This window comes from Malassezia vespertilionis, chromosome 7 (genome assembly GCF_029542925.1).
Source record: "Malassezia vespertilionis chromosome 7, complete sequence".
Classification (NCBI taxonomy): domain Eukaryota; kingdom Fungi; phylum Basidiomycota; class Malasseziomycetes; order Malasseziales; family Malasseziaceae; genus Malassezia; species Malassezia vespertilionis.
The window spans coordinates 471,770-499,413 of record NC_079253.1 but is presented as its reverse complement, the minus strand read 5'-3'; the positions used below and the strand labels follow the sequence as shown (position 1 = coordinate 499,413).

The window sequence follows — 27,644 nt, the reverse complement described above, 5'->3', positions numbered from 1 at the left end:
CCTAACCCTAACCCTAACCCTAACCCTAACCCTAACCCTAACCCTAACCCTAACCCTAACCCTAACCCTAACCCTAACCCTATCCCTATCCCTATCCCTATCCCTATCCCTATCCCTATCCCTATCCCTATCCCTATCCCTATCCCTATCCCTATCCCTATCCCTATCCCTATCCCTATCCCTATCCCTATCCCTATCCCTATCCCTATCCCTATCCCTATCCCTATCCCTATCCCTATCCCTATCCCTATCCCTATCCCTATCCCTATCCCTATCCCTATCCCTATCCCTAACCCTAACCCTAACCCTAACCCTAACCCTAACCCTAACCCTAACCCTAACCCTAACCCTAACCCTATCCCTATCCCTATCCCTATCCCTATCCCTATCCCTATCCCTATCCCTATCCCTATCCCTATCCCTATCCCTATCCCTAACCCTAACCCTCCTTTTTTCTTATTTTCTTCTATCTCTTCATTTCTCCTAACCCTTTCGCTTTCTATCTTTCTCTCTCTCTCTCTCTCTCTCTCTCTCTCTCTCTCTCTCTCTCTCTCTCTCTCTCTCTCTCTCTCTCTCTTTTCTCTTTCTTTCCCTATCCTACCTTCCTTTTTTCCTTCTCTTTATCCTCCTTGTTCCTTTTTCTTATTGCCTTCTCTACTTTCTCTATCTTTTCTCCGAGTCCTTTATTTCTCTTTTTATACTTCTCTCTTCTCTTCTCAACTACCCTTTGCTTTTCTCCCTCCTATTACGCTGCTTCTCCTCCCCGCCTTAATATCCTCCACTTTTCAATTAATGGCCCATTTCATACCGATTTCCACCCTCCTACTTTCACATTAAAAAGGTAGCTACTGTTGTCTTCGCTAATTAGCAAGATATTAACTTGTGCCTTTTTTTTGTTTGCTCTTGTTTTATGTTGTTGTCACACTGTGTCGACGTAAACACTTTGTGACGGGCTCCGTATTTTTAAATTTTAATTCAATTTGACACAGTTTTGCTTCAGGAGAAACGGCCCTGTTCACACTGACTTCGTTAGAAAGAGGATTTGTGCGATACATGCGATTTATCAGTAATAGGGAAAAGATTAGTGTAATTCAACTGCAAAAAGAAATCGAAGGGGAGGTAGCGTGCGTGAAAAGATTTCTAAGTGTTTTCTTCATACATGTTTATTGGGTTCATTTATTAGCACAGTTAAGTCAGCACGACAAAAATCTTAACCGTTAAAATTTATTGGAAAAGCTTGGGGATGTCGTCAACGCAAGCGTTGCATGCTTTGGAGATCTCGCTCTTCGATCCATGGCAGGTGTCCGTCTCCTTCTTGTAGTCATCGAAGAAAATGCACTCGAGGTGCCAGCGAGCACACTGTTCGCACTGGCTAATAATCGAGGTAACACCCTTGACGCAAGTTTCGTCAGAGCGTTCCTTAATGCTCGCTGCGCTTACAGCGACGGCGATGAGGGCGATAGGGAGGACATTGAAGAACTGCATTGTGTTTACTCAAAACGGGTGCACACCATACTGTATTTATATTTTCGAGGTAACCGAAATTGTGCGCATCTTGACATCGATTGTCTTTGTCTCATATCCTACTGATCTATTGATTTGTGCCATAGCGCATATTCGGCAAGGTAGTCCAATTATTCGTCTTTGCACAACACACGCACGTGTTGTGATTCGCTGACTACCCGTGCATGTCATGAACAAGCATCAAAGTACTTTTGCAGAGGTCAGATAATCTTTTCATCTTGACTTCGTGCAGAAAATACCCTACGAAAGAAAGGTTTAAACTTAATCGAATGTTGATAATGAATTATTTGGATCGTTCGCTCCAATCAAAAAGATGCGTTTTATCGAAACTCGTTTGACACTATAGGAAAGCATGGTATTAGTGTATATAATAAACGTTTTCTTCGCGATGTTTGCCAATCAGCGATACAAAGGTGCTTGAGGCTTTACGCGGTCTTGTCTTGCATCTCCGCCCTTACCAGCAGAGGAGCAGGGCTCGGATGTGCACGTTGACCTCTGTGTCTCAAATGCTATGCCCAGTTCCCAGACGCAAAAACAGCATACGAATACAAAAAAGTACAAAGTAGGCGTAATGGACTGTATCGAGCTATATGTAGACACAAGAAGGTGCCTCAAGCATTGTCAGCAAGAGACGGCATGATGACGAAGAGGATAGAATACTGGAAAATAAAGCTATATGCTGACACCAGGGTATACAATATACCCGTAGAACAGTCCCAGTTTATTGGAAACTACAGCTATGCGCCGATTCCAGGATATACAATACGCGTGTAGAACAGCCACAGCCGACTTCCCGTCCAGCCCGTCCAGCCCGTGGAACCCTTGCCCAACTGCACTGTAGCAGCCACTCAAAGCGACACGTGATAAGCTGCCTGCGCTCGGGCAAGGCAAAATAAAAATAATTTCCGTCCAATTAACGGTATTGTACTATCAATGGGCGAACTTTAGCCCAAACACACAGATGCGTACGACACGCCACTATAGCATGATTGGCCACGCCACCGAGCCCGTGCTCTCAGGGCGCATGAAATAAGCGAGCACTGCCGCCGCCGCTCTATTAGCTTCGGGGTTGTGGCCGGCACTCGCAGAGGCGGCCCAACCGGTCTAAGCAAACTGTTTTCCACCAGCATACCCTTGGAGCATATTATCGACAGTCCCTTTTTGACTGTGTGTAAGACTGCGCATAGACTTTCCACTACTTTTGGCAGGTCAGGGATCGCAAAAAGATTCTACAGACCCTTGGCGCCATGTCCAAGAACGAGATTTTGTCGTGCGATACTGTCACGGCGACCTTGTCGAGTGATCAGGATTACGACTGCGGAATGAGCTTGTTTGATCGCAAGACGCAGAGCATGTCCCCAGAAGAGAAGCATACTGCGGTAAAAGCAGCGCGCTTCGGTTATGGGCCATTAGCAGCGCTAGGCCCGAGTGCGGCGCAGCATCTGCACTCTGCGTATTCTAAGGATGTTCAGCCAAGTCTCTGTTGCCATGCGCACAAACGCAAGTTTGCAAATGCCGCGCCGCTGGGGTTTTGCGCGTTCGCATTGTCCATCTTTTTGGTCTCCTTAATCGATATTGGCACATTAGGTCTTAATGACCCAAGTTTTATGATTTGTATCGGCATTGCATACGGTGGCCTGATCCAGGTCCTTGTGGGTATGTGGTCAATTGCATCGTGCAACACATTTGATGCCGTGACGTTTACATCGTACGGTGCATATTGGATTTCCTACGCCATCCTCTTAATATCCGGCCCTAGTGGGGTGCAACAGACCGTCTTTTCCAAAAAAGAAACCACGAAGGATTTGCTGCACACTGTCGGGCTGTACATGTTTTCATGGTTTATTTTCACGACCCTGATGCTTTTGTGCACGCTCAAATCCACGCTTCCCTCATTTATGCTTTTCCTTTGCTTGGATTTGAATTACTTATTTCTTGGCCTGGCGTATGTGCGCAATGATGGTGAACTTGCACAAACAGTTTTACTTCATATCGCTGGTGCATTTGGGATTGGAGCTGCATGTTCAGCTTGGTACAGTGCCTTTGTTGGCGTTGCGGACAAGAGCAACTCCTTCATCATCCTCCCTGCACTGACCTTCCCTTGGGCATATCAAGCGGAAAGCTATGATGAGGAAAAGATCGAGCATGGGGCATAGTGGTGATGGTTGTATGTATGTCGTAGTTGTAGTATATGAATCTCGGCAAGGACGTTTTATTTTCAGCGTGATACGCGCGTGGCCATATTTTTAGAGCGCCTCAAAGCGTGCGAAAACTTGTGACCAAAATTGCGCGCCACGCCCCAGGGCCGGATACGCCGGTTGGTGCCTGTATGGGGCGTGTTATCGCGCGAAGTTGGTCACTGGGCAAGGTGCTTGCGTGTAGTTTTTGCAGGGCATCCACGCTAGCAACCGCTGTACAGCGCGGGGTGTATAGAGTCAGTACACAGCCATTGCTAAAGTGCTTAAACGTGCATGAATGAGTAAGGTGAAAAAATGTCTACGACGAGAAAAGAAAAAAAAGCATGGGGCGTGCGCGTGCACTTAGTAGGCGATGCCATTATGCCAAACGGTCTGGTTGAGCATAGGCGGTCTCGGCAAATGACCAAAGTCCGTTGCAGACCATTTGCCGCCTGCATTTCCCTCGGAGGGCAGTCCATGGGCCTTGCATTGTTCGTAAAGGGCCGCAGGTATTTGGAACTCATTTTGTACGATATCAGGCGCCTGTATTACAAGCATGGCCAGTCCCTGCGTCAAGTGCCAGTCGATGTGGCAGTGGAAGAACCAAGCGCCCGGGTTATCGGCGATAAAGCGAATTGTGATACTGCCCAGGGCGGGGACCTGCACAGTGTCGCGGCGGACAGGATTCGCCTTGGTAACGTTTCTGGGCGGATTAATGCTGGGGTCGGGGGAGGAAACATTCATGGAGCGGTGCGTGATTTGGAACTGTGTGCCGTGCATGTGAAAAGGATGGGACCCATCATCCCAATTGTACAGAACGAGCTCCACTGTTTCCATGTGTTTGGCAACAACCGCATGGCCATTCGGACCAAACATGCGCGGGTCCATTGCCTGCATACCCATTGACTTCATGGTGAATAAAGAGGGCACTAACGGCTGCTGGAACGTGATGTTGTTAAAACCGGCGTACGTTAAGCCATTTTTGTGTGCGGTAAAGTCGATATCGACACGGCGAGTGCTGTGCTTGGCGACTTGGTATGGAGCGATCGGGCGCAAAGGAACAAGCACAGTGTCGTCAAATAACGGAAAGTTGTCCAGGAACGCGCGGCCATGGCCGAACGGCTTATTATCGCCGTAGGAAAGTGTGCTGGTGGTGTTCAACTTGAGTGTCTTGGGGATGTCGTCATACATATCGGGATCGGCTGCCGCATGAATCTTCCAATTGGAATCGTCTGACGCGCGCGCATGGACCAACACCGAGACGCGCTGTGCAGCGGCAATCGAGACAAAGTCCACTGGAAACGCCTGAACATCGACGCCGTCCACTTCGATGATCTTCATATCGTGCCCCTCGATCCAAAAGTGAAACATGGCGAGAGCCGACATGTTGATAATACGGAGGCGATACGTTTTACCCGGCTGGAACGGCAGCGTTGCATTCTCGTTAAAGCCATCCAAATTCTTGGCTTCGCCATTAGCAGGAACGTGCTGGAAATACATCAGGTGCGATTTTGGCACAGGCTCGTCGCCGCCTGGATTCGTGCTCACCATGAATTTGGTCTTGTTCAAGTGTGCATGCGATTGGTGATACCAGTCGCCGAGCGTGACGACGTAGTCGTCGTCGTACGCGTACGCCTCGCCATCTGCATTGTGGATGACTAGAGGAGTGCGGAAGCCATCGACATACTGCCCCCGGTAGTGCGAATGGGCCCAGTATGTCCCCCATTGCTGGCCGTATGTCTCGTTGGGAGAGAGGTCGGAGTTGAGAATATCCTGTTTCATGCTCCAGCCGGCGGGAATTGGGCATTGTGTGATCATCGAGGCGCCGTCGAAAAAGTTTGTGCGGTTGAAAAAGATGCCGTGCGAATGCAGGGTAGTATGCGCACGACTTTCGAGACCATTGGTCACATTCACAGTGAGCTTGTCCGTGGAGTTGACGCTGATGGGTGGCGGTGGCCACTGACCATTGATGCCAATGGCACGGCGTGGATGCAGTCCGTCTGGATTCACGTTCTCGATATCCTGTACGGTCCAGTTGTAGTGGACGTGGTTAGCGCACACTGCCGCGATGCACGCGAGTGCAACCATTGCAAAACCGGCAAAGCGCGAGCAAACCATGGTATTGAGAGGTGCGGAATTACCGCAATGGCCCTGGCTTTTATTGCACACGGATAACAAACAGCGCTGAGTGCTATGTATAGACGATTAAATAAAATTATTTCGGACGAATGACCGCATCTCGCGAGTGTATGCGCGGTTTTTGCTGCAGCCCTGCAGGCTCGGGGGTGCAGGCAATCTAATCAGCGTGGATCGCGAAATGAATTCTGAATTGCCTGGATAAAAACGCTTCTTATTGGCGAGGCGAAATGCGCGCACGTACGTGTGGCGTACGGGTTTGTAGGCTGTATACGGGTCCATGCGCAGCAGTGTGCATGGAAAGTGGCACTTGCATGCCTGCAGAATACATTTATTAATACATTGATCTAATACCATGGTCATGAACATTGGGTGGTAGAACCAGCGCGACCTGAAAAGATGCTAGACAATGCTGTGATGGTGGACACGACGAGCACGACGAGCCCAAACACGGCGCAAGCGATGCTGAGCAGTTTGGTCGACTCCCACCACATGAATTTTTGCAGCGGTTCCCGCTGGTGTGCGTTTGCGCCTGGGCGTAGCGGGAGAGCGATATTTTCTGCTTCGATGCTCGGTGTGCTTTCGTCGTCTGGCTCGAGCATCGCCTCGTCCAGTTCGTCGGGCTCGGATGTAAAAGCAAAAGACAATGCGGCGCGGTCGACCTTGCTTGCGTCGTGGCTGAGTTTCAAGTAGCAAATGCTAGGGAAGAGAAATGCGAGTGCGGTTGCGCTGAGTCCTCCTGTCAGTTCCAAGACGATCCCGAGATCACACGTGAGCAGCGAGATAAACATGGCGCCGATCACCAATGCGGTGGTAATGACAATGTGCCGCTTTTTTTCGTACTCGCCCTGGAAAAAGTACGTCTCAAACACTTCGCGGCAGACAAAGCATTCGAGCGGGAGTGTGGTGAACATGTTGAGTCCAAAACAAAACCGCGCAATGTTCACGACTACGTCCGACTCGGGAAAGTTGTTGAGGACATTGGACAAGGTCTTGTTCTCAAACGACCAGTACCCAGCGATCGACATGGAAATGGCAGCGACGGCGGAAATGAGTGTAGAGTAGTGCGTAATCACCTTGAACTTGTCCATACTGGGCTCCTTCAAGCTGCCGTAGATGAGCAGCGAGTTGTGGTGGCACACAAATGCAAAGCTAATCACCGAAACGGACCGTATCAGGTTGGACGGGTGAACAAAAGTAAGGCGCAGCGCAGCATCTCCCTTGAGCTCTGCAGGCATTGCAGGTCCACGCACGACGACCGCGATAATAATAAACACCATGGACAAGAGCGCAATTGCACTCGCCTTGCTCAGATTTTCGATATTGCGGTACAACGACAGCGGGTAGCTAATGGCCATGGTGCACACAAAAATAACAAACTGCCGGTTGCTCAGGAATGTGTCTTTCAGTGCCGGGACCACACTGCTGATCACGTTAGGAATGGTATCGCCGACGACGACGCAAAACGCACACATCCCGCCGAATGCAAACACGAATTGGAAGATGGACACGGCGATTTTGCCATTCTGCCCGAAACAGTGCTGCATGATATCGATGTACGTATTTCGCCCGCTGAGTTTCGCGTTCAGCACAATCAAGCGGATCGTCCAGTCTGTGAGCAGCGCGATGCCACACAGCAAGACAAGCCCCGCAACGAACCCAGACTCGCGCATCGAGTACGGCAAGCCGACAATGCCAGCGCCCAAAATGCTGTTTGCCATGTTCACTGTGCCTTCAAACACGCCCGCGCCGCGGCGAAGCCAGTCTGGCAGCTGCTCGGCATCCCATGACGGCGGCAGCGCGCTGCTCAACGACCGCACACCGCTCCCAATCACATCGAGCGACGAGCGCGTCTGTGCCAGAGTCGAAGGGAGTCCATAGCCAAGGCTTGACGTATCCGTCTGGGCGGTACCGAGCGCGCGCTCCGCGTCCGTATCCGCGTCCGTCTCTGCAGCCCGTGCATAGCCGCTGGCCGCTGGCCACATGCTCAGAAAAACGTGTTTGGCACGCGCGCGAAAAAAATGCAGTGCGCGAACGTGGCACAGACGTTTTGTAAGCAGTCGCACAGCGTGTCGCCTGCAGCACATCATCACTCACGTACGTTTTGCGCGAAATGATGGGCACTCGCCTTGGTCAAGCGCGGACCGTGCTTCCCGGCACGCTGACGCCCGTGCTGGAAGACAGTGTGATACCATATATTGATGTAGACGATGCGCGAGGGTCGGCCTCGACGACGCTCAAGCATGTCCCGAAAGGGATAGAGACGACGGCGAGCCAAGCGCCAATCCGGCGTCGGAGTGGTGATGAAAGCAAATTATCCGAGCAAATGATTCGTCAGTCGTCTCGCAGTGATCAGCTGTGCAGTGCGTGCAATTTTGGCATGACGGGGCAATTTGTGCGCGCCTTGGGCGGTGTCTATCACCTGGATTGTTTTCGCTGCGCGGTGCGTCTCCCACCACCTCCCCCCCCGCTAACCTACAGGACTGTGGCCGTAATGTGGCATCCAAATTTTTCTCTGCGACGGACGACATGGTGAGCCAGACCGAGCCGGGCAAGCTCTTCCCGCTGTGCGAGACAGACTATTTCCGGCGTCTTGACCTCCTCTGTGTCAAGTGCGGCCGAGCACTGCGCGGCAGTTACATCACAGCGCTTGGTGCCAAGTACCATGTCGAGCACTTTACATGCTCCGTGTGTCCTACCGTATTTGGCCCCGACGACAGCTATTACGAGCACGACGGCCGTGTCTACTGCCACTACCACTACAGCACACGCTTTGCGATCCAATGCACTGGCTGCAACATCGCGATATTGAAACAGTTTGTCGAGATTAACCGCAACAACGCAGATGAGCACTGGCACCCCGAGTGCTACATGATCCACCGCTACTGGAAGATTAAGCTGGGCCAAAGCAGCGGCGCGACGGCCCGCGACGACACAGACGAGCCGCTGCGTATGCCCGGCGCACTCAGTCTTTCCTCCGAGCCTTTTTCGTCGCCCAGCTGCAACCCCGAGAACCTCTCTGTGGATGTGCTGCGCCTCGAAGCGAAAGAGACGCCCGCGTCGCTGCTGGAGCAACAGCGTGTGATGGAGGTGCGCGTATTTACCATCTGGCGTGTGCTCTCCGCATTTGAAGAGTCGTCTGCCGCGTGCATCTCCGACATGCTGCGCCATGTGAGCAACGGCAAGTACCTCGGCGGCGTCATGCATGCTGGGCGCTTTGTCCTGCACGTTGAAGTGCTCTTTTCCGCGATTGACGAGCTGGAAGTGCAGTTCCAACAGGCGCAGGCAAAGCCCATCCAGTACGTCCGCGAAGCGCGCATGCTCTGCAAAAAGATCGTCAACTTCTTCTCGCTTTTTTCGCACGCGCAAGAAACCGGTGCACAGCGCATGGGCATTACGCAGGAGCTGCTGTCGCTGGTGACAGGCCTTGCACACTACCTCAAGATCCTCATCCGCATCTCGCTTACCGGCGCGCTGCGCCTGGACCAAGAGTACGGGAAGCCGGGCGCGCTTGATGCGTTCCTCGGCAAGCTCGACGAGCTTGTGATGCAGCTGCAGCAGGCCCCGAGCGTCGGCGAAGTGCACGACGTGGATACGGATACCATCCACGGATACAGTAGCCTGCCGCATATCCGTATGGCGCCCGGGCTCTCTGCGCCTGAAGCCGCGTCGGATCTCTGTGCGCAGTGTGGCCATACGGTAGAAGAAGAGTGTGTGCGCGCTGGCATTCCCTCGCGCTGGCACTGGGGCTGCGTGCGCTGCGCCAAGTGCCAGCGCGGCCTGCTCAAGCCCGACGGCCAAGCAGCAGCGCCGCCGCGGCACGCCGAGCAGGTGTACAGTGACGTGCCGAACCCCGTCAAGGTCAGCGCGCTGCGCTACCGCACGATGCGGCGCACGCACTCCGAGCATAGCAAGCACGGGAGCACGGCATACTATGCGTACTGCACGACGTGCACGCCAGCGGACGCCAAGTCGCACTTTGTGCAAGTCACACGCCTTGAGCAGTATGCTTTCTTGCTCTGTGTTGCGCTGAACCGGCTCCATACGCTGCTGATGAAGCGCCACGGGGAGCCGAGCGACCCCCAGGCCACGTCGCGCCTGTCTGTGGCGAGCAGCGAGAGTGCCGAGCTGACAGCGCAAGAGTCGAGCACGTATCGCAAGTCGGTCGAGATGAAGCGAATTGAGAGCATGTATTTGGACCGCCATACGTCGAGCAAGGCCAAGATACCGCACTTTTCCACCGTTGTCGGCAGTCCGAGTGCGTACCGCACCGCGCAAGCGAACGATAAAGAGCACGATGCGTTCCGGGACACGGTGCCGAATCCGTGGGGCAATGTCCATACGCCGGGCTCGATTGTGCCTATCCGTGCGCCGTTTACGCGGCACAATAGCGATGTGCTTGTGCGTGAAGACGGCCAAAAAGACACCGCGTCCGAGTCGCATCTCAGCCTGCGCCACTCGACCGACGAAGGCATTACGCTTGCCGACATTCCCATGATTTTGCAAGCCGAGCAGGACCGTGTGCAGCGCGGCGAGCCCGTGGAAAGGAAAGCGGAGCGCACGCCGATCAGCGCGCTGGCGCCTGAGGCGCTGTATGTGCTAAAGCACCTTGCGCTGCTGTACCTGCAAAAATCGCCGCTTGCGGCGCACGTTGCCGAGGACGATTTGCTGGAGCTGGTCGAAGTGCGCAAGAACACGCTCTGGGGCAAGCTCTTCAAGCCGAACAACCGCCGCGACGTGCGCAAAAAAGGCACCTTTGGCATCTCCCTCGAGTGGCTTGTGGAGCGCAGCGGTGCGGACTCGACGCTCGGCGCGACGCCTGCGCCGATGCGTGTGCCTTCGATTGTGGACGATATCGTGAGTGCCATGCGCCAAATGGACGTATCGGTCGAGGGCATCTTTCGCAAGAACGGCAATGTGCGGCGGCTGAAAGATCTTGCCGAGCAACTCGACCGCGAAACGGACGCGGCGAATCTGCTCGACGACAATCCCGTGCAGCTTGCCGCGCTGTTAAAAAAGTTTTTCCGCGAGCTGCCGGATCCGCTGATGACCGTGCGGCTGTACCGCACATTCATTGCCGCGCAGCAAATCGAGGAAGAGGCGGAGCGCCACCGCCTGCTGCAGTATGTCGCGCTGCTAATGCCCAAAGCGCACCGCGATACGATGGAGGTCCTCTTTGTCTTTCTCCGCTGGGTCGCCTCCTTTTCCTATGTCGACGAGGAGACCGGCAGCCGGATGGATTTGCCGAATTTAGCGACGGTGATGTGCCCCAATATTCTCTACACACGCAGCGCCGAAGTGACGCGTGGCGATGCGGTGGTTGCGAATCGCGTCGTGTGCCACCTGCTCGCGCACCAGGACGACTTTTGGGTCGTGCCGAAAGAAATGGAGCCCATTCTCCAGGACCGCGCATTGATCAGCGCCGCACAGGACCTCGGCGCACAGGAGCTGATGAAACGGTGCCAGGCATATGCGAAATGATGCGAGCTCCCCTACATTCATTACCTGTATACTACTGTACATTTACGTGCCATAGCGAAGCACACGTGAAAATAGAAACGGGCGCATGTGCTTGTGTGGGATGGGCAGCACCTCGGCAGTGCCGCGGCGCTGCGAGGTGTATGCAAGGAGCTCGAGCTTGTTCCAGCGCCCGGGTGCGGTCTGGCCGAGGCGCAGCGTCATTTGGAATACATAGCGCCCGAGCGTGGGGTCGCACAAATTTTCGATCGCAATCGTTGCGCCGTGTGTGTCGTCGCACACAAGGTGCCAATGGCCCGTGGCCATGCCCTTAGCACGCTCGCCCGGCACGAGGCGATGCACTGTCTCTGCAGGGCGGTCGCTCGTGAGCATGCTCAGCACCTGGCCGTCGGGAAAGAAGCGCAGGTAGCGGAAGAACTCCACCAGATGAAAAACGCGCACCCATCGATTCTCTTCCGACAGGCCTTGCTGGGTATAGCGGCACGTTGCAATGTATGCGCCGTGCATGCGTAAGCGCGGCTGCTGGATAAATAGGTCGCGCCAGCTGTAGGGGGTGCGTGCAAAGAGCGTGTCGGGCGTGGTATACAAGGGAAGCTGTGGGGGCTGGTATGTAGCGTGCACCACGCGGCGCCAGAGCATCGCGCGGCTTGTGAGCAGGCGCAGTTTCCAGCATGTGCGCGCTGCATTTTCCAGTGTGATGTAGTCGGGGCCGGACCATGCATGGTGCGCAGACGCAGATGGGCAGGACTCGTGGTGCATCGTATCGGAAAGCGATGCTATGCCAGGCGCAAGCAGCGTCGGCTCTAGCGCGCAGAACAGGACGCGCATCCATACCTCGTCGGGGAGTGTCCCGGCAGGAAAAGGCAGCGTCTCGTCGGCGGCGTGCATTTCGTGCACGGTGCGTGGACAGCAAGAGCGCTCGCGCGGTGCTGCACCGTGCGTCGTGGACGGCGTCTGTGCCTCGAGCGGCGCATGCGCGACATCCGCTTCGTGTGCGGCTACGAGCGGCGCTAGCATGTGTGCAAGAGTATCGTGCTTTGGCAAGGGAGGCGCAGTTGGCGGGCGGGGCGGCGCAAAACACGAGGAGTGCGATGCATGGGGTGCTGCCGGTGGTGCATCGCGCTCCGCCACGTCGCGCTCAACGTCGCGCTGCCACTGCAAACGAAAGTCGTGCAGCGCTGCATCCGCAGTGTGCATGGTCGGGCAACACTTGGCCTCCACATGGCGCGCGCGTGCTGGGGCGAGGGCGTGGGCGAGGAAGCGGGAGATGGGTGCGCGGGAGTGTATCCGAGCGCGGCGGAGGCGGGCGGCATTGCCGCGTCCTGTGCATCGCAGTCTTTGCGTATTGCCCTACGTACTATACCAACGCTCTATCCCGTCTCCATCGCGGCGTCATGCGCTGGCACGGCTGTGCGGCCGACCTTTTGCATAAAGTTGGACACGGAAGCAATGTTTGCATCGGTGCCCATCGATTCTACCGCAGACAAGAGCTCGTCGAGCATCCCGTCGACCTTGTCCGGTGCGATATTCGCACACTTGGCAACCACAGCAAGGTACTTTTGCTGGCGATCACGCGCGCCAAGCACAAGCGCCTCCGTTGCGTGCGTCAGCGCATCGCATTCGTGTCCCAGCGCACCGAGCAGCCAACGCAAACGGACGATCTGTGCGGAGTACTCGCTTGGCTGTGCAGTGCGTGCGGCGTGCAAGACCGCAGCGGCGCGCTCGGCGATGTCGTGGCCAAACGGCCCGCAAGGCTCCGCGTCGCTCGCTGGGCCAAATGGAAGCAGCGCGCGCTCCAAGTTGGCGGCCATCTGCCGCGCCTCTTCGCGCTCATTGACAGCCGCTTGTGCAGCGCCGATCTGGCGTCGCCGTGCGGCGAGTTCGCGCGTGGCGGCTTGGAGATGCACCTGTGTCGTCTCGACCGCCTCGTGCTTTGCCGAGGCCTCGCGGTCGAAGACGCATTGGAGATCTTCGAGTGTCTGTACGAGCTTCTCGAGCACGTCCTCGCTCTTCTTTACGGGCCCCGGCGGCGGGTTGGCGAGCGACTTGACGACGTCGGTGGGTTTGAACGAGACCAGCTCGTTGAGCACCGTCGCCGGCGCCGCATCGCTCGGCGCGAGATTCGTGATGCCCCAATCGAGCGGGGTGATGCCGAGATAGTTGGGCAAGTCTTTGCGTGCGCCTGCGTCGAGCAGCATCTTGATCATGTTGGTATTTCCGAGCCGCGCGGCAATGCTCAGCGCCGTCTCGCCCTCGTCGTCCTGTGCGTCGAGCATGCTCGCATACTGCGGCAAAAGAGCGCCTGGGCCTTGGCCAGACGCGGTAATCTTGTCCAGGACACAGCCCAGGTAGTACTTGGCCGGCGCTGCGCGCCCCTTGACGCCAGCGACAAGCGCAATGTGGTGCAGTACGGTGCGTTTGCGGTGGTCGCGCGTTTGCAGGCTGGCGGCAAGCAGGTCGAGCAGGTCGGAGAACTGCGACATTTCGTACGCATTGGTCACCAAAACAGACCTGTGCAGCGCGGTTTCCCCGGCATAGTTCCCGACAAAAATGTTGGCGCCGCCTTGTGCACGAGGCAGCGCAGTGAGCATCTTTACAAGCGGCAGGCGGCACAGCGCCGAGGCCCAGTGGAGCGCAGTGTGGCCGTGGTCGTCAATGACAAGGTCCAGCGCAGAGGCGTGCGGCGCAAGCTCGGCAAGAAGTGCGTGCAAGCGGTCCAGCAGCGGCGGCGTCGCGTCTGGCGCGTAATCGTCGACAAAGAGTCCAGTGAGCTGCTCGCGCGCTTTGCGCTCGCGCTCGTCGCCGAGATTCGGCACGGCAGCCTTGTTGGCAAAACGCGGCCCGTGGACCGTGTCCGCATCGCGCGCTTCCGCACGCACTGGGCGCGCGGCAGAGTGCAGCTCGCCGCTGGATACCAGCGCATTGAGATCGTGCACAAGCTCGGTCGGCGACGTGGTGCGGCGCTTCACGGCGCGCTCGTCGGGCAGCGCTTCGGGGGACCGTTTCGTCGCTTGGTACGGCACGTCGGCAGGGGGAAGAAGCACGCCTTGCGGCATATATCCGTGCGCGGCGTACGCGCCGAGCGCCTGTTTCTGGTCCGGGAGCGAGCCGGGCGGCACACCGCCATTGTGTGCGTGCGGCGTGCCCGGTGTGGGTGTATGGATTGCGGCGCCTGCGCCGACATGGCTGTCTGACCGCGGCGGCAGCAGCGTGAGAAAGCGCGGCTGCTGGCTCGTCGGCGCAGGCGCAACAGAGCGCGCAGTGGCAAGACCTTGCATGGGCGTCTCGAGCGTTTCGGGCGTTTCGGGCGTTTCGGGCACGGCGCGGCGCTTGCCATGCGAGAGAGATACGGCGCGCGTCGCGCTTGGATCAAAGTCGAGCAGCGGGCGGATCAGGGGGTAGACGCCGTACGTCACGGCAAGCTCCTGCGAACGCTGCAGCGGGATCCAGGTGCCTTGGAACGTGCCGTACCCACCCTGCACTTTTTCGTGTTCTCCGGTGAGGATCTCGCGCTCGAGGATCCGCGTGCGCTTGGCTTTCTCGATTCCCGCAATCTTGAGGATCTGCGTTGCGTTCAAGTACCCGTCGGAGCGTCGCCGCATGAGCGCAATGCCACGCACGGTGATTTCGTAGACGGGAACAGAGGAGTAGGTAGCCAAGTACACGGTGGGCGTCGGGCCGCTTGCGCCTGGGGGGCCGGGCGCAGCGGCTGGCGCTTGCGGCACATGCACGGGATGCCCCATGCTATCTGCGGGTGTGGGTGGATGTGGGATCGGCGGTGGTATCGGCGGGCGCTGCGCACGCATCGCGTTTTCGTCCATGCCGGGGTGCATGGCGTACCCCGGCGGTGCGTAATGATATGGCATGGGGTGCTGCGGCTCCATCGGCCGGACGGGACGGCGCATCATATTGTTCATGGCGTAGCGCGGCGGCATGGTAAAAAACTCACGACCGCCTCCACCAGGTGCGCCGCTCGGCATCATTGAACACGCTGAGCACACCGCACGCTGTCCGATACGCGCAGAGACAGCGCACGCGCATTCGCGTCGCGCCACTCCCGGCCACGTGCCACGCATATGCACGTGATGTGCACTGGTGCACGGGCAGCGGCGCCGGCGACACTTAGGATGGCGTGCCTTGGCGTGGGTGTTGCGTTGTATGCGTATGCGGCGCAAGCGGACGACGAGCTGAGTCTTGCTGAGGGCGATGCACTGTACCTTGAGGATGTTGTGGACGATGCTTGGTACCGCGCGCGCCGCAGGTTTGTGAATGCAGAAGGGGTGGTAGTGCCGCCGGACGAGGCGAGCAAGGCTGACGAGGCGGGCCTTGTTCCTGCGAATTACGTGGAAAAGAGAGCACCGATCCGGTATGTGCAGGCGGTGTATGCGTATACGGCAAATGGAGCGGATGAGTTGAGTATAGAGGAGGGGCAGCAGCTGGAGGTGTACGAGATCGATGGCGAATGGCTACTTGCTGGAGCGGGAGGAATGCTGGGATTGGTTCCGGCGAATTACGTGGAAGAGGGCGGACAGGGCGGACAGGGCGGGCAGGAGGCGCAGGAGGTGCAGGAGGCGCAAACTGTACAAGACACCGTGCCTCCTGCGCCTGCACCTGCGCATGTGCCTGCGCCTGTGCCTGTGCCTATGCCTGTGCCTGTGCCTGTGCCTTCTGTGACTGCGCCTGCGCCTTCTGCGCCTATCCTAACCAGCCCCGCGGCCGCCCCCACGCGTAGCATGCCGCCGCCGGCGTCGGCATTCCCCGAGTCCGACAAAGACGACGATCCACAGCCCACTCTTGATGAAGACGACGGCCGCCAAGAAACCGTCGCGCCTATTGCTGTTCCCGCTGCATGGACAGCAACACAGCCCGACTACATGAACGATGATATCAAAATGTGGAGCGTCACGGAAATGGATCCGAAAAAAAAAAAAAAGCGCGCGAAAGGCACGCTCGGAGTCGGCAATGCATCTCTCTTTTTCGCCACGGCAGACACGAACGGCGCTGCCGTTCCCCGCATCAATATCCAAGACGTGGCGCATGCCGAGCTGGACAAGTCCAAGTACCTCCTCCTTTCCATGGCGCCCTCCGCCCACATTCCCCAAGACACGCTGCAATTCCATGTCGGATCCAAGCAGGCCGGTGAGGTGATCATGCACAAGATCCAAGACAGCAAAGATATTGCGGTGCGTGCAGGCAGTCGCGACGCGGCAGCGCTGCGTGCCGCCACAGCGCAGCCCAGCGTCTTGCCGCCCTCGCAAGCAGCGCCACACAAAGCGCCCGCGCGGTCTGCCACCGACCAGGAGATGGTCGTTGCATTGTACGATTTCGATGCACAGGACACGGACGAAATGAGCGTTTGCAAAAACGACCAGCTCGTCCTCATCGAGCGCGAGAACGACGAGTGGTGGAAGCTGCAGAACGCTGCGGGAAAGGTGGGCGTCGTCCCTGCCGCCTACGTCGATATCCTCCCGAGCATCAAGGACGAGCCCGTGCATGTAACGCCGCGCTCCTCCCAGACGTCCACTGTCGTGAGCTCGATGGGCAAAGGCGCTTCGCGCGACCGCGACCGCGACCGTGACGCGAAAACGGGCGTACGTACATGGGTCGACGCCACGGGCAAGTTTCGTGTGAACGCCGAGCTCCTCGGTGTCGGAGAAGACCATGTGCGTCTGCACAAGACCAACGGCTCGGTCATTGACGTGCCGCTGAGCAAGATGGGCGAGTCGGACCTGCTCTACCTCGAGCAGCTCACTGGCCGCAGGCTTTTTGGCCGTGCAGCGAAGAGCAAGCCCAAGCGCGAAACGCGCGCTCGGCGCGCTCCGAAACGCACGTCGAATACGGGTAAAGATTGGTTTGCTTTTCTGCTCGAGGCAGGCATCGATGTAGACAATTGCACGCGCTACGCCGCTGCGTTTGAGCGCGACCATGTCGACGAGTCGATTGTCGACGATCTCGATCCAAGCCAGCTGCGCAGTCTCGGACTGCGCGAGGGCGATATTATCCGTCTTCGTCGCTTCCTCGAGCGGCGCAGCAGCGCAAACAAACCAGCGCCGCGCTCGCACGAGGACGAGGAGCGCAGGATACGCGAAGACGAGTCGCTCGCGCGCAGATTGCAAGCGCAAGAGATTGCCGCCGAGCGCCGGCACACGAGCCAAAACCGTGTAAGCAGCAGTACGAAGCGCACCGACGAGCCTGCGGAGCCACTTGCACCGCAGCGGTCGAGCAACGAAGCAAACCTTGACGCGGAGACGATCGCAGCGGCCGTCGAGATTGTGCGTCGGCGCGAGCGCGAAGAAGCGAGTGCACGCGATGACAAGGCCGAGCGCGAAGCGGACGCGAACAAGCCCAAAGAGAAGACAAAAGAGCCCAAGGAGGCGCCTCAGGAGCCCACCGATCCCACCGAGGCGCTCTTTGACAAGCTTGCCGGCATGAAGGCAGCGCCGAAAGCCACCCCGCCCGACGCGGGCTTCAATCCCATGGCGCCGCGTGGGCCGTTCGCGCCGGTGCTGGCGAACCAGGGGCTCTTGCAGCCGCTCATCCCCTTGCAGGGCACGGGGCAGATTGTTCCTACAGGGACCGGCATGCCGAATTGGAGTGCCAACATGATCGGGCAGCCGACGGGGTATGCATCGATGGGGCAGTATGTGACAGGCATGATGCCGATGGCTACAGGTGCTTTTCCTCCTCCGAGTCCCTTTCAGGGCGGCAGCATGCCGCAGCAGCCGACAGGCATGCAAGCGCCGGTGCTGGGTGCAGCGACTGCCGAGACGGTGCGACGGGACGACGAAAAGTACAGCGCTGCGAATGTGTTCCAGCAGATGAAGACGGGCTCGCTTGGCGCGCAGGATTCTGCGCCGCAGTCCAGCGGAAAGTACGATGCATTGCGTGCACAGCCTACGGGATTCGCGGCGGGCGGTATTGTGGATCCCGGTCCGCAGCCGGACATGTCGCCATTCAGCGGTGGATTCATGCCGGGGATGCAGGGCATGAGTACGGGCCAAGGAATGCCGGGGATGTATGGCGCGCCGACAGGAGGATACATGATGCCGCCTGGCTACTATGGTGTTTGAGCGGCGCATGCGCCGCACCTACTGGCCATCCCCTCCCCTCCCCTCCCATAGCACACGGCCCCATGTACAGCATACCAAAACAGTGGCCGACGCAAAAAAGTGACCCTGACCAGGCTCGAACTGGCGGCTTTGGAGTAACACAAAGGTATTAGCTCCACACTCTAACCAACTGAGTTACAGGGTCCTCCTGGAAGCCTCGAGCGCAAAATAGATTATGTATGTACTGCACGGCAACAAAGACGGGGCAGCGGCGCTCCTGCGTCTTTTTCCATTGCATGCCCGTGCGCGGCATAGCGTCGCGCCTGGCCACGAATTTTCATGGAGAGCGATAATCTTGTCAAGCAAGCACGCAGTGTACCGCTGGAGTGGCAGCATGCGCTGCAAGATGCAATCGATCGCTTTGCCGAGCTGCACACAGACACCGATCAAGCAAAAAAATGGCGCAGCATAGCGCTGCCCAACGACACACCCGAGCATGCCGAAAAAGGCGAGCCGCGCGTCGCACTTGCCGTGCTGCGCCGCGGAATGCAAAACACAGATGTGTACCGCGTGGTGTGGGAGCATGCATGGGAGCAAGAGGCGCCGCTGTGTCTTTTCCGCGCCGTGATGCAAGTGCAAAACAGCGTGGCTGCGTGGCTCCCCGGCGTCGAAGGCGCTGATATTGTCGATGTGCTCAGCCCCCACGCACAAATCGTCCGCATGCGCTTCCGTGCGAGCTGGCCCTCGAGCGCACGCGACGCTGTGCTGCTGACGCACGTCGGCGAAGACGACGAGACGTTCATGTACGTAGCGACGTCTGTCCCCACCGCCAAAGACAGCTCGCCGTACATGCAGCACGCTCCTCCCTACATACGTGCGCACATCCATCTCATGGCGATTCTCGCGCGGCGCACGTCCTCGACGCGCCTGTGCACCACCGTGTACTGGTCCTGGGACGTCCCGGGGAAGCGGATGGGGTTTGGGACCAACGTGCTCCTCGCGAACCTGCCGCGCACCGTGCCCGCCCTGGTGACGTATGCGCGTGACAACGGCTGCAACCTGCCGTTCCTGGCCACGTACGGCGCGGGGATCGAGATGATCGGCGAGGACCAAACGCGAGAGTGTGCTTTGCGCCTGACGTATGCCGTGGGCAACGCTGCGCCCCCGCTCGATGCCACGCCCGCGTTTGGCGCCGATCCGCATTCGCCCAAGCGCAGCGTGACGATCCAACTGGCTGCTGTGTACAACTGGGACGTCCAGCTCGAGGCGGATACGGGCGGCGACGCCGACGCCGCATGGAACGCAACGCTCGTGCGCAACTGCGTGTACCATACCCTGTGCATCGAGCACGATGCGACCTCTGTGCGCTTTACCTTGGGCGTGCGGTACACTGGCAAAGGCGGCTCGGTGCAGGTGAATGGGCGCGCGCTGGACGCTGCACCCGCGGCCGCCCCGACGCACCAACGCAATGCGTTTCTTGCGCGCATGATGCCGCAGAGCACCATGTCTCCTGCCTCGTGCGTAAGCGATGTTGAGACGTCGTCCCTTTCCGAGTGCCTGCCTCCCCCCATGGTATATGCCGCGTCGAGCACGCCGCTGGGCACCTTGGTGCGCCGCAACTATATCTACTTTGCCTCTCTCTTGCAGGAGCCCGAGGCGAAGTGGAAGCGCACTTTTGATGTGCGCGGTGTCACCGTCACGCAACTCGACTCGATCGACCCCACGCTGGTCGTCTACCGCGCCGAAGCCACCTTTATCGGCTTTTCTGTCTGGGACTTTCTCAGCACCATCAGCCAGCCAGCCTTGTGTGCGGAATGGGATGCGAGCGTTGCGCGTGTAGACTTTTTGCGCGATATCGGCGGCCAAAGCGTCGTCTGGCACGTACAGAAGCACAAGACATGGACTGCGAATGCGCGGGACGCGGTGCTCGTGCAGACCGCGTACACGTCTCCCACCTCGATCCATCTCTTCAGCTTCTCCATTGACGACGACCCGAGCGTCGCGTGGATTCCCAAGCCGAGCGTCTCTACCATCCGGACCCAGGTTGATTTGCGCGGCTGGAGCATCGAGGCGCTGGACCCCAAGACGGTGCAAGTGACACTGATTGAGCAGTCCGACCCCGGCGGGTGGATGAGCAAGTCTGTGGTGCCCGCGCAGATGGTTACACAGCTTGCTGGCATGGGCGAGTATACCATCAAGCACGGCGGCCCTCCCGTTGTGACGCGCCTATTGCACGCACAGGTTGAATCGATGCAGTATGAGCATGCCACGTCGACGTACACGCTGACCTACCGCCGCGATACCGATCAAGACGCGCCCGTCGAGTCCGACATACGGTGCAACATGGACGTGTGGGGCCCCAACCTCGACGTAGTCGTTTCCCCGCCGCCGAGCAACGCGACGTGCCTTCGTCGGCACCCCTTGGCGCACGCCGGCGGCGGGCTTTGGCTCACGATCGAGCACAGCGCCGCGGCGCTTGAGCACGCGGTCCGCATCGTCGTGCGCAAAGGGCCGCGGCACACCAAGGAAACTGGCGTCGTGCTCCTCAATGGGCAGCGCACGCCCGTGGACGTCGACGAGCTGGGTGCCGTGCAGCGCGAGGAAAAACGGCGCAAGCGCGTGCGGCCTCCGCGCATCCTGCTCGATGTGCACACCTCGCCGCACGCGGTAGAGCACGCGCCCGATGCAGCGCCCCGTGCGCAGCCCATCGAGCAGCCGCTCGTGCCGATGCAGCGTGCCCTGGACGCGCTCTTGGTGCTGCGGCGTATCAATTCGGAGCGCCCGCCCGACGCAACCGGCGTGCCTGCGGGATGGACGCTTGTGTCGGAGCGCAACGGCCTCTTTATCCGGCGCAAGCGCATCGAGCATCTCTCGTCGAGCGTCGCGGTACAGCGCGCGGACAAGGTCGTGCAAGGCGTCCCTGCCGAGGAGCTCCTCCATCTCGTCTCGAATACTGCCTCGCGGCATCTGTGGGACGAGCGGATGAGCAATGCAACGCTCCTCGAGAGCTACGGAAGCGGCGCGACCACCTCGTGCTGGACGTCCAAGGGCACCTATCTATTCTGGCCGCGCACCTTTCTCGTCGCGAGTCTCGCTGCGTCAGGCGCGCAGCCCGTGCCGGCCTCTCCCAGCGACGCACTGTCGCCCTCCTCGTCGCACCAGCCCGTCTACTTCTACGCGTCTGCGTCCTGCGACGATGCGCGGTTCGACATGGAGAAAATCAACCCGCACAAACACCCTGTCGGCCGCGTGCTCATCGACGGATGGATCTTTGAGACCATCGACCCGTACAGCTCCGCGAGCTATGCGATCCCAAGTACGCGGTGCACGCACGTCGTTGCGATCGACTACGGGGGATCGCTGCCGCCCGCGATGAACGCAATGTGGAACGCGACACTTCCCCAGGCTGTGCAGCAGCTCGAGGCGTACCTCCAAGCGCAAGGGCCGCCGCCGTACTGCTGCGCGCCGCCTGCATGGATGCATGTGCTGGGCGACGGCCATGACGACGACCGCAGCTTGATTTGGTCTTTGCGGCGCCCAAAACACACGGCGCTGCTGCTCATGAGCGAGTTCCACGCGGCGCAGCGCACGCTGCACGTCCTCGCGCTCGTTCCGCGCCAGGATATCGCGGAGATGCAAACACTCTCTCCATTGCAGCTGCAAGCGGCGTCGCCAAAGTCGCCGACGCCCCGCATCAAGCATCCCGCCTCCACGCGCAGCCTCGCGAAAGAAGCGCATGCGCCCATCTACCTTGTCGATATGCAAATCGAGCTGCAGCACTACCCGCACGGCTACGCGATTTCAGTGACGTGGGACCGCGCACAGGACGCGCCGCCGGATGCGCCTGTGCCGGACTGGTACGACTTGTCCAAGACGCCGACGACGCTGCCGGATGCGTCGCTGCCATTGTCCGTCTCTGTGCTCGATCTTCCCCCGTCGGCGCTGCAGGCAGCCACGCGGAGCTCGGTGGATCGATTCCACAAGCATTTGGTGCGCGTTGCGCTCCCAGGCCTCGGCACTCGCCATGGCACTTGGCACGACGAGCTGCAAAGGCGCGGCGTCGCCCTCCGTATCGCCCTTTTCCCACTGGATCCAGACAGGCCACACACGGGCGCAAACGCAGCGCTGGATACGGGACAAGTCCCGGTGACGTGCAATGGCAACGTCGCCGAGATTGTCTACGGCGACGAAGCGGCGCGCGCGATGCCGTCGCTGGACACGCACAGCCATGTAGTCGACCAGCTGGAGCGTATTCCGCGGCCCAACACCGCGGTGCCGTCCACGCCAAGGCCTGTCGCCCCTGGCTGCACGTCGACGGTCGGCGCACACGTCTTGATGCATCCACTCGCGACAGACGTGACAAAGAAGCCATGCGCGGGAAACGAGGAGCGCGCCGCGCACGAGCCGAGCGCCGCGCAGCCAAGCGCCAGCGCATGTGCGGACGACGCGCCCCCCCCACACACACCCGGCCCCATCTTTGGTCTGTTGCGCCAGCCCTTGCGGCGCACTACCGACGGCTCGCGCCTCAACTCCACGCTCTCGAGCATGGGCCAGTTGGTGTCGCGCGGGGGGGATGCGGGCGAGCAAAAGTCTGCGCGTCTTTCTTTAAGCGCGCAGCACGCGCCCGATTCCGCCCCGCTGTCGTCTGCCGCGCATGCACAGGGCTATCGGTGCTCGACGCTGCTTCTCGTCGCGGTGCTCGCGTTCCTATTGGGCTCGCTCGTGCGCACATTTGTCCAGCCGGCCGATTTTCTCGTCGTGCCGCAGAGTCCCCACGAGTCTGAAACAGTCCTCGCGCCGCACCGCGGCGTGATTGACTCGGCGCTGCGCGAGATGGACAGCCTCGTCCAAGCTGCACGAAACCTGCCCATCTTTCCCGGCGGGCATGCAGAACCAGTGCAGGAAGCGGTGCGGCGCCGCGACTTGCTGCAGAGCCACAATGGCATACTGAACTGGCGCAAGATATTCCGCTTCTTTGACGTGCCGCTTGTCGGTGGATGGACCGCGATGGTTGCGCTCGTGCGCAGAGAATAGAGCGTGCATAGCAGCCCAAAAGTGGAGGTGTAGCAATCCGCGAGGCGGCGCGTCTTTCTGCTTATGCAAGCAGGTGGGCCGCAAAATTTTTTTGCTGCACACCGCTCCACCGCACACCGCTGACCATGCAGGCAGACGATGTGATATGGTCCGTGATCGGACACCATTTTTGTTCCTACAAGATCAAGTCTGCGTCACACTCGACATTTTGTCGTAACGAATACAACTTGACCGGCCTGTGTAACCGGCAGTCCTGCCCGCTAGCCAACTCGCGCTATGCGACGGTGCGTGAAAAAGAAGGCGTGGTATACCTGTATATAAAGACGCCCGAGCGCGCATTTTCGCCGCGCCGCCAGTGGGAGCGAATCCGACTGTCGAATCGGTACTCGACTGCGCTGGAGCAGATCGACAAGGAGCTCGTGTACTGGCCAAACTTTATTGTGCACAAGGCGAAGCAGCGCCTCACCAAAATAACGCAGTACCTGATCAAGATGCGCAAACTGCGGCTGAAAGAAGATGAGCAGCCGGAGCTGGTGGGTATAAAGAACAAGACTGAGCGGCGCGAGGCTACGCGCGAACAAAAGGCGCTTCGCGCGGCCAAGCTTGAAAAGTCGATTGAAAAAGAGCTGCTGGAGCGTCTCAAGAGTGGTGCGTACGGCGATGCACCGTTGAATGTGAATGAGGATGTATGGAATACAGTGTTGGAGAACGGACAGGCACGTACGGATGCTCAGAGCGTCGCGCTCGAAGAGGAGCTCAGCGAGGAGGAGGAGGAGGAAGATATGGAGGAAATGGAGCGCAATTTGCGCGATATGGTGTCGGATAGTGAAGACTACGGACAGCGCGAATTTGTCAGTGACGACGAAAGCGACGACGAAAGCGATAACATTGAGGATATGCTCAGCACAAGCGATGAAAGCGGCTCCGATGCCGACAACGACGGATCGAACAAGCGCGGCGCGCGCGGCGCGCGGCGCAAGCCGACGAAAAGACCCGACACCCGTACCAAGCGTGGCGGACCGCCACTCGAGGTCGAGTACGAACAAGAAACCGAGCCGCTCACTGCGCAGCAGGTGGCCCGTTGGTAGTTCCCCACAGGTTATGCAAATCCTCCGTATTCCCCAACTCGCCCATTTTTTTCGTCACGTGGTGCAGTGCCTTCGTCCGTGTGGTGCGCCAACGTCGCGTTGTGGTGCACAGTGTCCCGCGTCCAATGGCGCACATCGCTGCCAGAGCTATACACCCGCCCTTTGCACAGCGCTACGCACAGAATGCACCGTGCAGAAGCGGCGCCTAAATGCGCCTCGCGCATGCGTGCTAACTCGGCGCAGAAGCGCAAGCGACGCTGTCGTGCCGCGCCGCTGTCCGAGTCTGCATGGGTATCGTCCGAGGAATCGATTGAGAATGGCGCGGCATGGTACAACACGACCTCGAGTGAGGAAGAAGAGGATGCGATGCACCCTAAACGGCGGGCAACCGGCTCAGAACAAAAGTATTATGACCGATGGGTTTCTCTGCGCAAGCGCCAGCTTAGCGCGCCAAGGGCGCAGGTTACACCGCTGCGTACATGGCGGCAGCGGATACGCGAGCCAACGAAGCATGCAAATACAGACAATGTGCACGACACAGCAATGCACGACCCGTTCAAGCCTGTCTGGGAGAAGAACGCCACATTTGCGCGCCATGTCTCTCCCTTTGTATTCAGAAATACCGAGCCGCTTTTTACGCGCTCGCCCAAATCACGTCGATTGCGGCGGCGGCACGAGAGCCCGGCGAAAAGCGTCCGCGGTGGGCACGGCGCGCTTCCTATGCCGCCTCTTTTGAAGCAGAGCAGCATCCGATCTTTTCTGCGCGCCAATGATACCCCTGCCTCGCCTTTGGCGCAGCGAGGCGCCTTCACCACGGAGTCAGATGGGCTGTGGGACTCGGACTCTGACCTGTCGTCTTTAGACGAATCGGTCCATTCTGATCCAAACGCACCCCCAAGAGAGGCATGCGCACAGCGCAAAGCACCTCGCCGTATGCGGACCCGCTCGGTTTCCGGTACAGATGTAGAGCAGGAGGTGAATGCGGACGATGCTATGCCGCCGCCGCCCTTGGCTGCTCCTGCAAAAGTCGCGGCAAAAGCGCCCGCTGTATCTCACCAGGAACCGCGCTTCACGCAGCCGATACTGCTTCGGCGGCGGAGGCAATCGCTGTGGACACTCTGCGAAAAGTTTGGCATCAGCGCGGCGCCGGACTGCACGAAAGCTGCGCTTGTGGACCACCTCGTCCGACTTGGCCACGAGCAACCGCACCTGCTTGCCGCAGAGTTGGAGCAGCCCAAAGTGATTGCCCCACCCACCGCAAGCGATGCCGACGAGCTAAACGGACTCGACTTGGAATCACTGGACTTGCTCGACCGAGAAATCCCGCCTGACAAGCTCGAAAAGCTCGAAAAGATTGGCTCGGGTGCATTCAAGGACGTTTTCGTGGGTAAATACCATATTTCTCGTACACGCACCAACAAGGTGGCGATTTCCGACCTACGAAACCAGCTCACTGACATGGATATCAAGGAGCTCACGTTTCTTCGAGATTTCCGGCACCAAAACATCGTGCGGTTTATCGGGATCAGCATTCCGCCCGAGCCTCGGAATGTGCCTTGTATGATTGTCAGCGAGCTGTGCTCCAATGGCGATTTGTTTGACTATATCCGCAACACGCCAGCGCCCTCGGACGCCGCCATCTTTACCATCTTGCTCCAAATTGCCCGTGGGCTGGAATACTTGCACTTGCGGACGCCGATGGTCATTCACCGCGACTGCAAGTCGACCAACGTGCTCATCACCAAAGACGGCGTCGCGAAAATTGCCGACTTTGGGTTTGCGCGCGTAAAACGATCGACACGCGCCATGGTGCGTTCGCTTGTCGGGACAGTCAACTGGCAGGCCGTGGAGCTCTGGGTACCCAAACCAAACTACAATGAAAAAGTGGATGTATGGAGCGCGGCAATGACATTCTGGGAGGCGCTCCAGTGGCACCAACCCGAGAAGCGCTATCCCTTTCAGGGCATGAATGAACACCAAATCTATTTTAGCGTGGGACAAAAACAGCAACGGTGCGTAGTTTGGGTCTACAGAGCTAACATCACACAGACCATTTGTCGGAACGATGCGTCGGCGATTCGGGAGCGAAATCGTCGATTTGCTCGATCGGATGTGGGCGCAGCTTCCGCGTGATCGGCCAAGCATGTCCCAAGTGTGCCACGAGCTAGAGCATCTCGTGGCGTACAAAATAAAAACGCGCGGGCCGTGCACGGCCACACGCGCACGTACGCAGTAACAACATAGGAAATATGCTTTGCCATTTCGATCGACCCGGCGATAAACGGGCGGCAATTGGGCAATTTTGCAGGGGAGAAGGGCGCCCGAAGCCATAAATGGACCGCACCGACATCTTTCGTCTAGTTCTACCATATCCACCCAACATGCCCCAGCAGCTCAGTTCCGGTTTCCTAAATGCTATCCAGAACCGCCGTACCATTTACGGTCTTACGAAGAAGACTATTCTGCCCGACCCGCAGATTGTTCAGCTTGTCCAGCAAGCTGTGCGTGAGGCCCCCTCTGCCTTCAACGTGCAGTCCAGCCGTGTGGTGATTTTGCTCGGCAAGCAGCACGACGACTACTGGAATCAGATTGTCCCCGCTTCCCTGCGCGCTGTTGCTGGCGAGAGTGCTGTCGAGGCTTCCAAGGGCAAGCTTGCAGGCTTTGCGAACGGTGTCGGTACCATTCTTTTCTTCGAGGACGAGGCTCTGATCAAAGGTCAGCAGCAATCCTTCCCCCAGTACGCTGCCGGCTTCCCTCTGTGGTCCAACCACCACTCTGGTATAGCGCAGATCTACACTTGGGTTTTGCTCGAATCTGAGGGCTACGGTTGCAACTTGCAGCACTATGGTGGCCTTACTGGCGAGACCCTTAAGAAAGTGTACAACCTTCCCGAGTCGTACAAACTCCAGTCTGAGATGGTCTTTGGCTACCCCGAGGCGCCCGCGGGCGAGAAGTCGTACATGAACGACAACGAGCGCGTCATTGTCTTTAACTAAATGTAGCAAACAGGTAGCATAATTACTATCGGATGGATGCGACCAACTTTATTCGGTACCCTCTTGTGCATCCTAATGCCTGTGCAAAGTCCGTAGGCACGACGTACGTGCGACGGCGCTGCTGTGTCCTATCTCCATGCATCATCGCCATCTGCCTTGTTG

General features: G+C 58.4%; 9 protein-coding genes and 1 non-coding gene across 10 annotated transcripts; 5 read left to right on the top strand and 5 right to left on the bottom strand.

Annotated features, from left to right (window-relative positions):
• Positions 1–2,759: 2,759 nt before the first annotated feature.
• Positions 2,760–3,680, top strand: mug86_2 (Meiotically up-regulated protein 86 protein; the record flags this gene model as incomplete). The annotated part of the gene is made up of 1 exon (XM_056208347.1): positions 2,760–3,680. A coding segment is annotated over one exon (921 nt), but the record flags the coding sequence as incomplete, so codon positions are not given.
• Positions 3,681–4,064: 384 nt separating this feature from the next.
• On the bottom strand, positions 4,065–5,819 carry MVES1_003531 (uncharacterized protein; the record flags this gene model as incomplete). The annotated part of the gene is made up of 1 exon (XM_056208346.1): positions 4,065–5,819. The coding sequence occupies one exon, from the start codon at positions 5,817–5,819 to the stop codon at positions 4,065–4,067; it is 1,755 nt and encodes a 584-aa protein (XP_056064321.1).
• A 377-nt stretch (positions 5,820–6,196) lies between these two features.
• On the bottom strand, positions 6,197–7,822 carry MVES1_003530 (uncharacterized protein; the record flags this gene model as incomplete). Its single annotated transcript, XM_056208345.1, has 1 exon — positions 6,197–7,822. The coding sequence occupies one exon, from the start codon at positions 7,820–7,822 to the stop codon at positions 6,197–6,199; it is 1,626 nt and encodes a 541-aa protein (XP_056064320.1).
• Positions 7,823–8,366: 544 nt separating this feature from the next.
• rga1 (Rho-type GTPase activating protein Rga1) lies at positions 8,367–11,318 on the top strand (the record flags this gene model as incomplete). The annotated part of the gene is made up of 1 exon (XM_056208344.1): positions 8,367–11,318. The coding sequence occupies one exon, from the start codon at positions 8,367–8,369 to the stop codon at positions 11,316–11,318; it is 2,952 nt and encodes a 983-aa protein (XP_056064319.1).
• Positions 11,319–11,360: 42 nt separating this feature from the next.
• On the bottom strand, positions 11,361–12,512 carry MVES1_003528 (uncharacterized protein; the record flags this gene model as incomplete). The annotated part of the gene is made up of 1 exon (XM_056208343.1): positions 11,361–12,512. One exon carries the CDS (start codon positions 12,510–12,512, stop codon positions 11,361–11,363), a length of 1,152 nt encoding a protein of 383 aa, XP_056064318.1.
• A 173-nt stretch (positions 12,513–12,685) lies between these two features.
• SWI6 (transcriptional regulator swi6) lies at positions 12,686–15,250 on the bottom strand (the record flags this gene model as incomplete). Its single annotated transcript, XM_056208342.1, has 1 exon — positions 12,686–15,250. The coding sequence occupies one exon, from the start codon at positions 15,248–15,250 to the stop codon at positions 12,686–12,688; it is 2,565 nt and encodes an 854-aa protein (XP_056064317.1).
• A 192-nt stretch (positions 15,251–15,442) lies between these two features.
• SLA1 (cytoskeletal protein binding protein) lies at positions 15,443–18,385 on the top strand (the record flags this gene model as incomplete). The annotated part of the gene is made up of 1 exon (XM_056208341.1): positions 15,443–18,385. The coding sequence occupies one exon, from the start codon at positions 15,443–15,445 to the stop codon at positions 18,383–18,385; it is 2,943 nt and encodes a 980-aa protein (XP_056064316.1).
• A 100-nt stretch (positions 18,386–18,485) lies between these two features.
• MVES1_003525 lies at positions 18,486–18,569 on the bottom strand. The gene has a single exon. It is a non-coding gene; the product is annotated as a tRNA-Ile (tRNA).
• Positions 18,570–18,703: 134 nt separating this feature from the next.
• MVES1_003524 (uncharacterized protein) lies at positions 18,704–23,398 on the top strand (the record flags this gene model as incomplete). Its single annotated transcript, XM_056208340.1, has 1 exon — positions 18,704–23,398. One exon carries the CDS (start codon positions 18,704–18,706, stop codon positions 23,396–23,398), a length of 4,695 nt encoding a protein of 1,564 aa, XP_056064315.1.
• A 125-nt stretch (positions 23,399–23,523) lies between these two features.
• On the top strand, positions 23,524–27,482 carry MVES1_003523 (non-specific serine/threonine protein kinase; the record flags this gene model as incomplete). The annotated part of the gene is made up of 3 exons (XM_056208339.1): positions 23,524–24,478; positions 24,632–26,478; positions 26,877–27,482. The coding sequence occupies 3 exons, from the start codon at positions 23,524–23,526 to the stop codon at positions 27,480–27,482; spliced, it is 3,408 nt and encodes a 1,135-aa protein (XP_056064314.1).
• Positions 27,483–27,644: the final 162 nt, after the last annotated feature.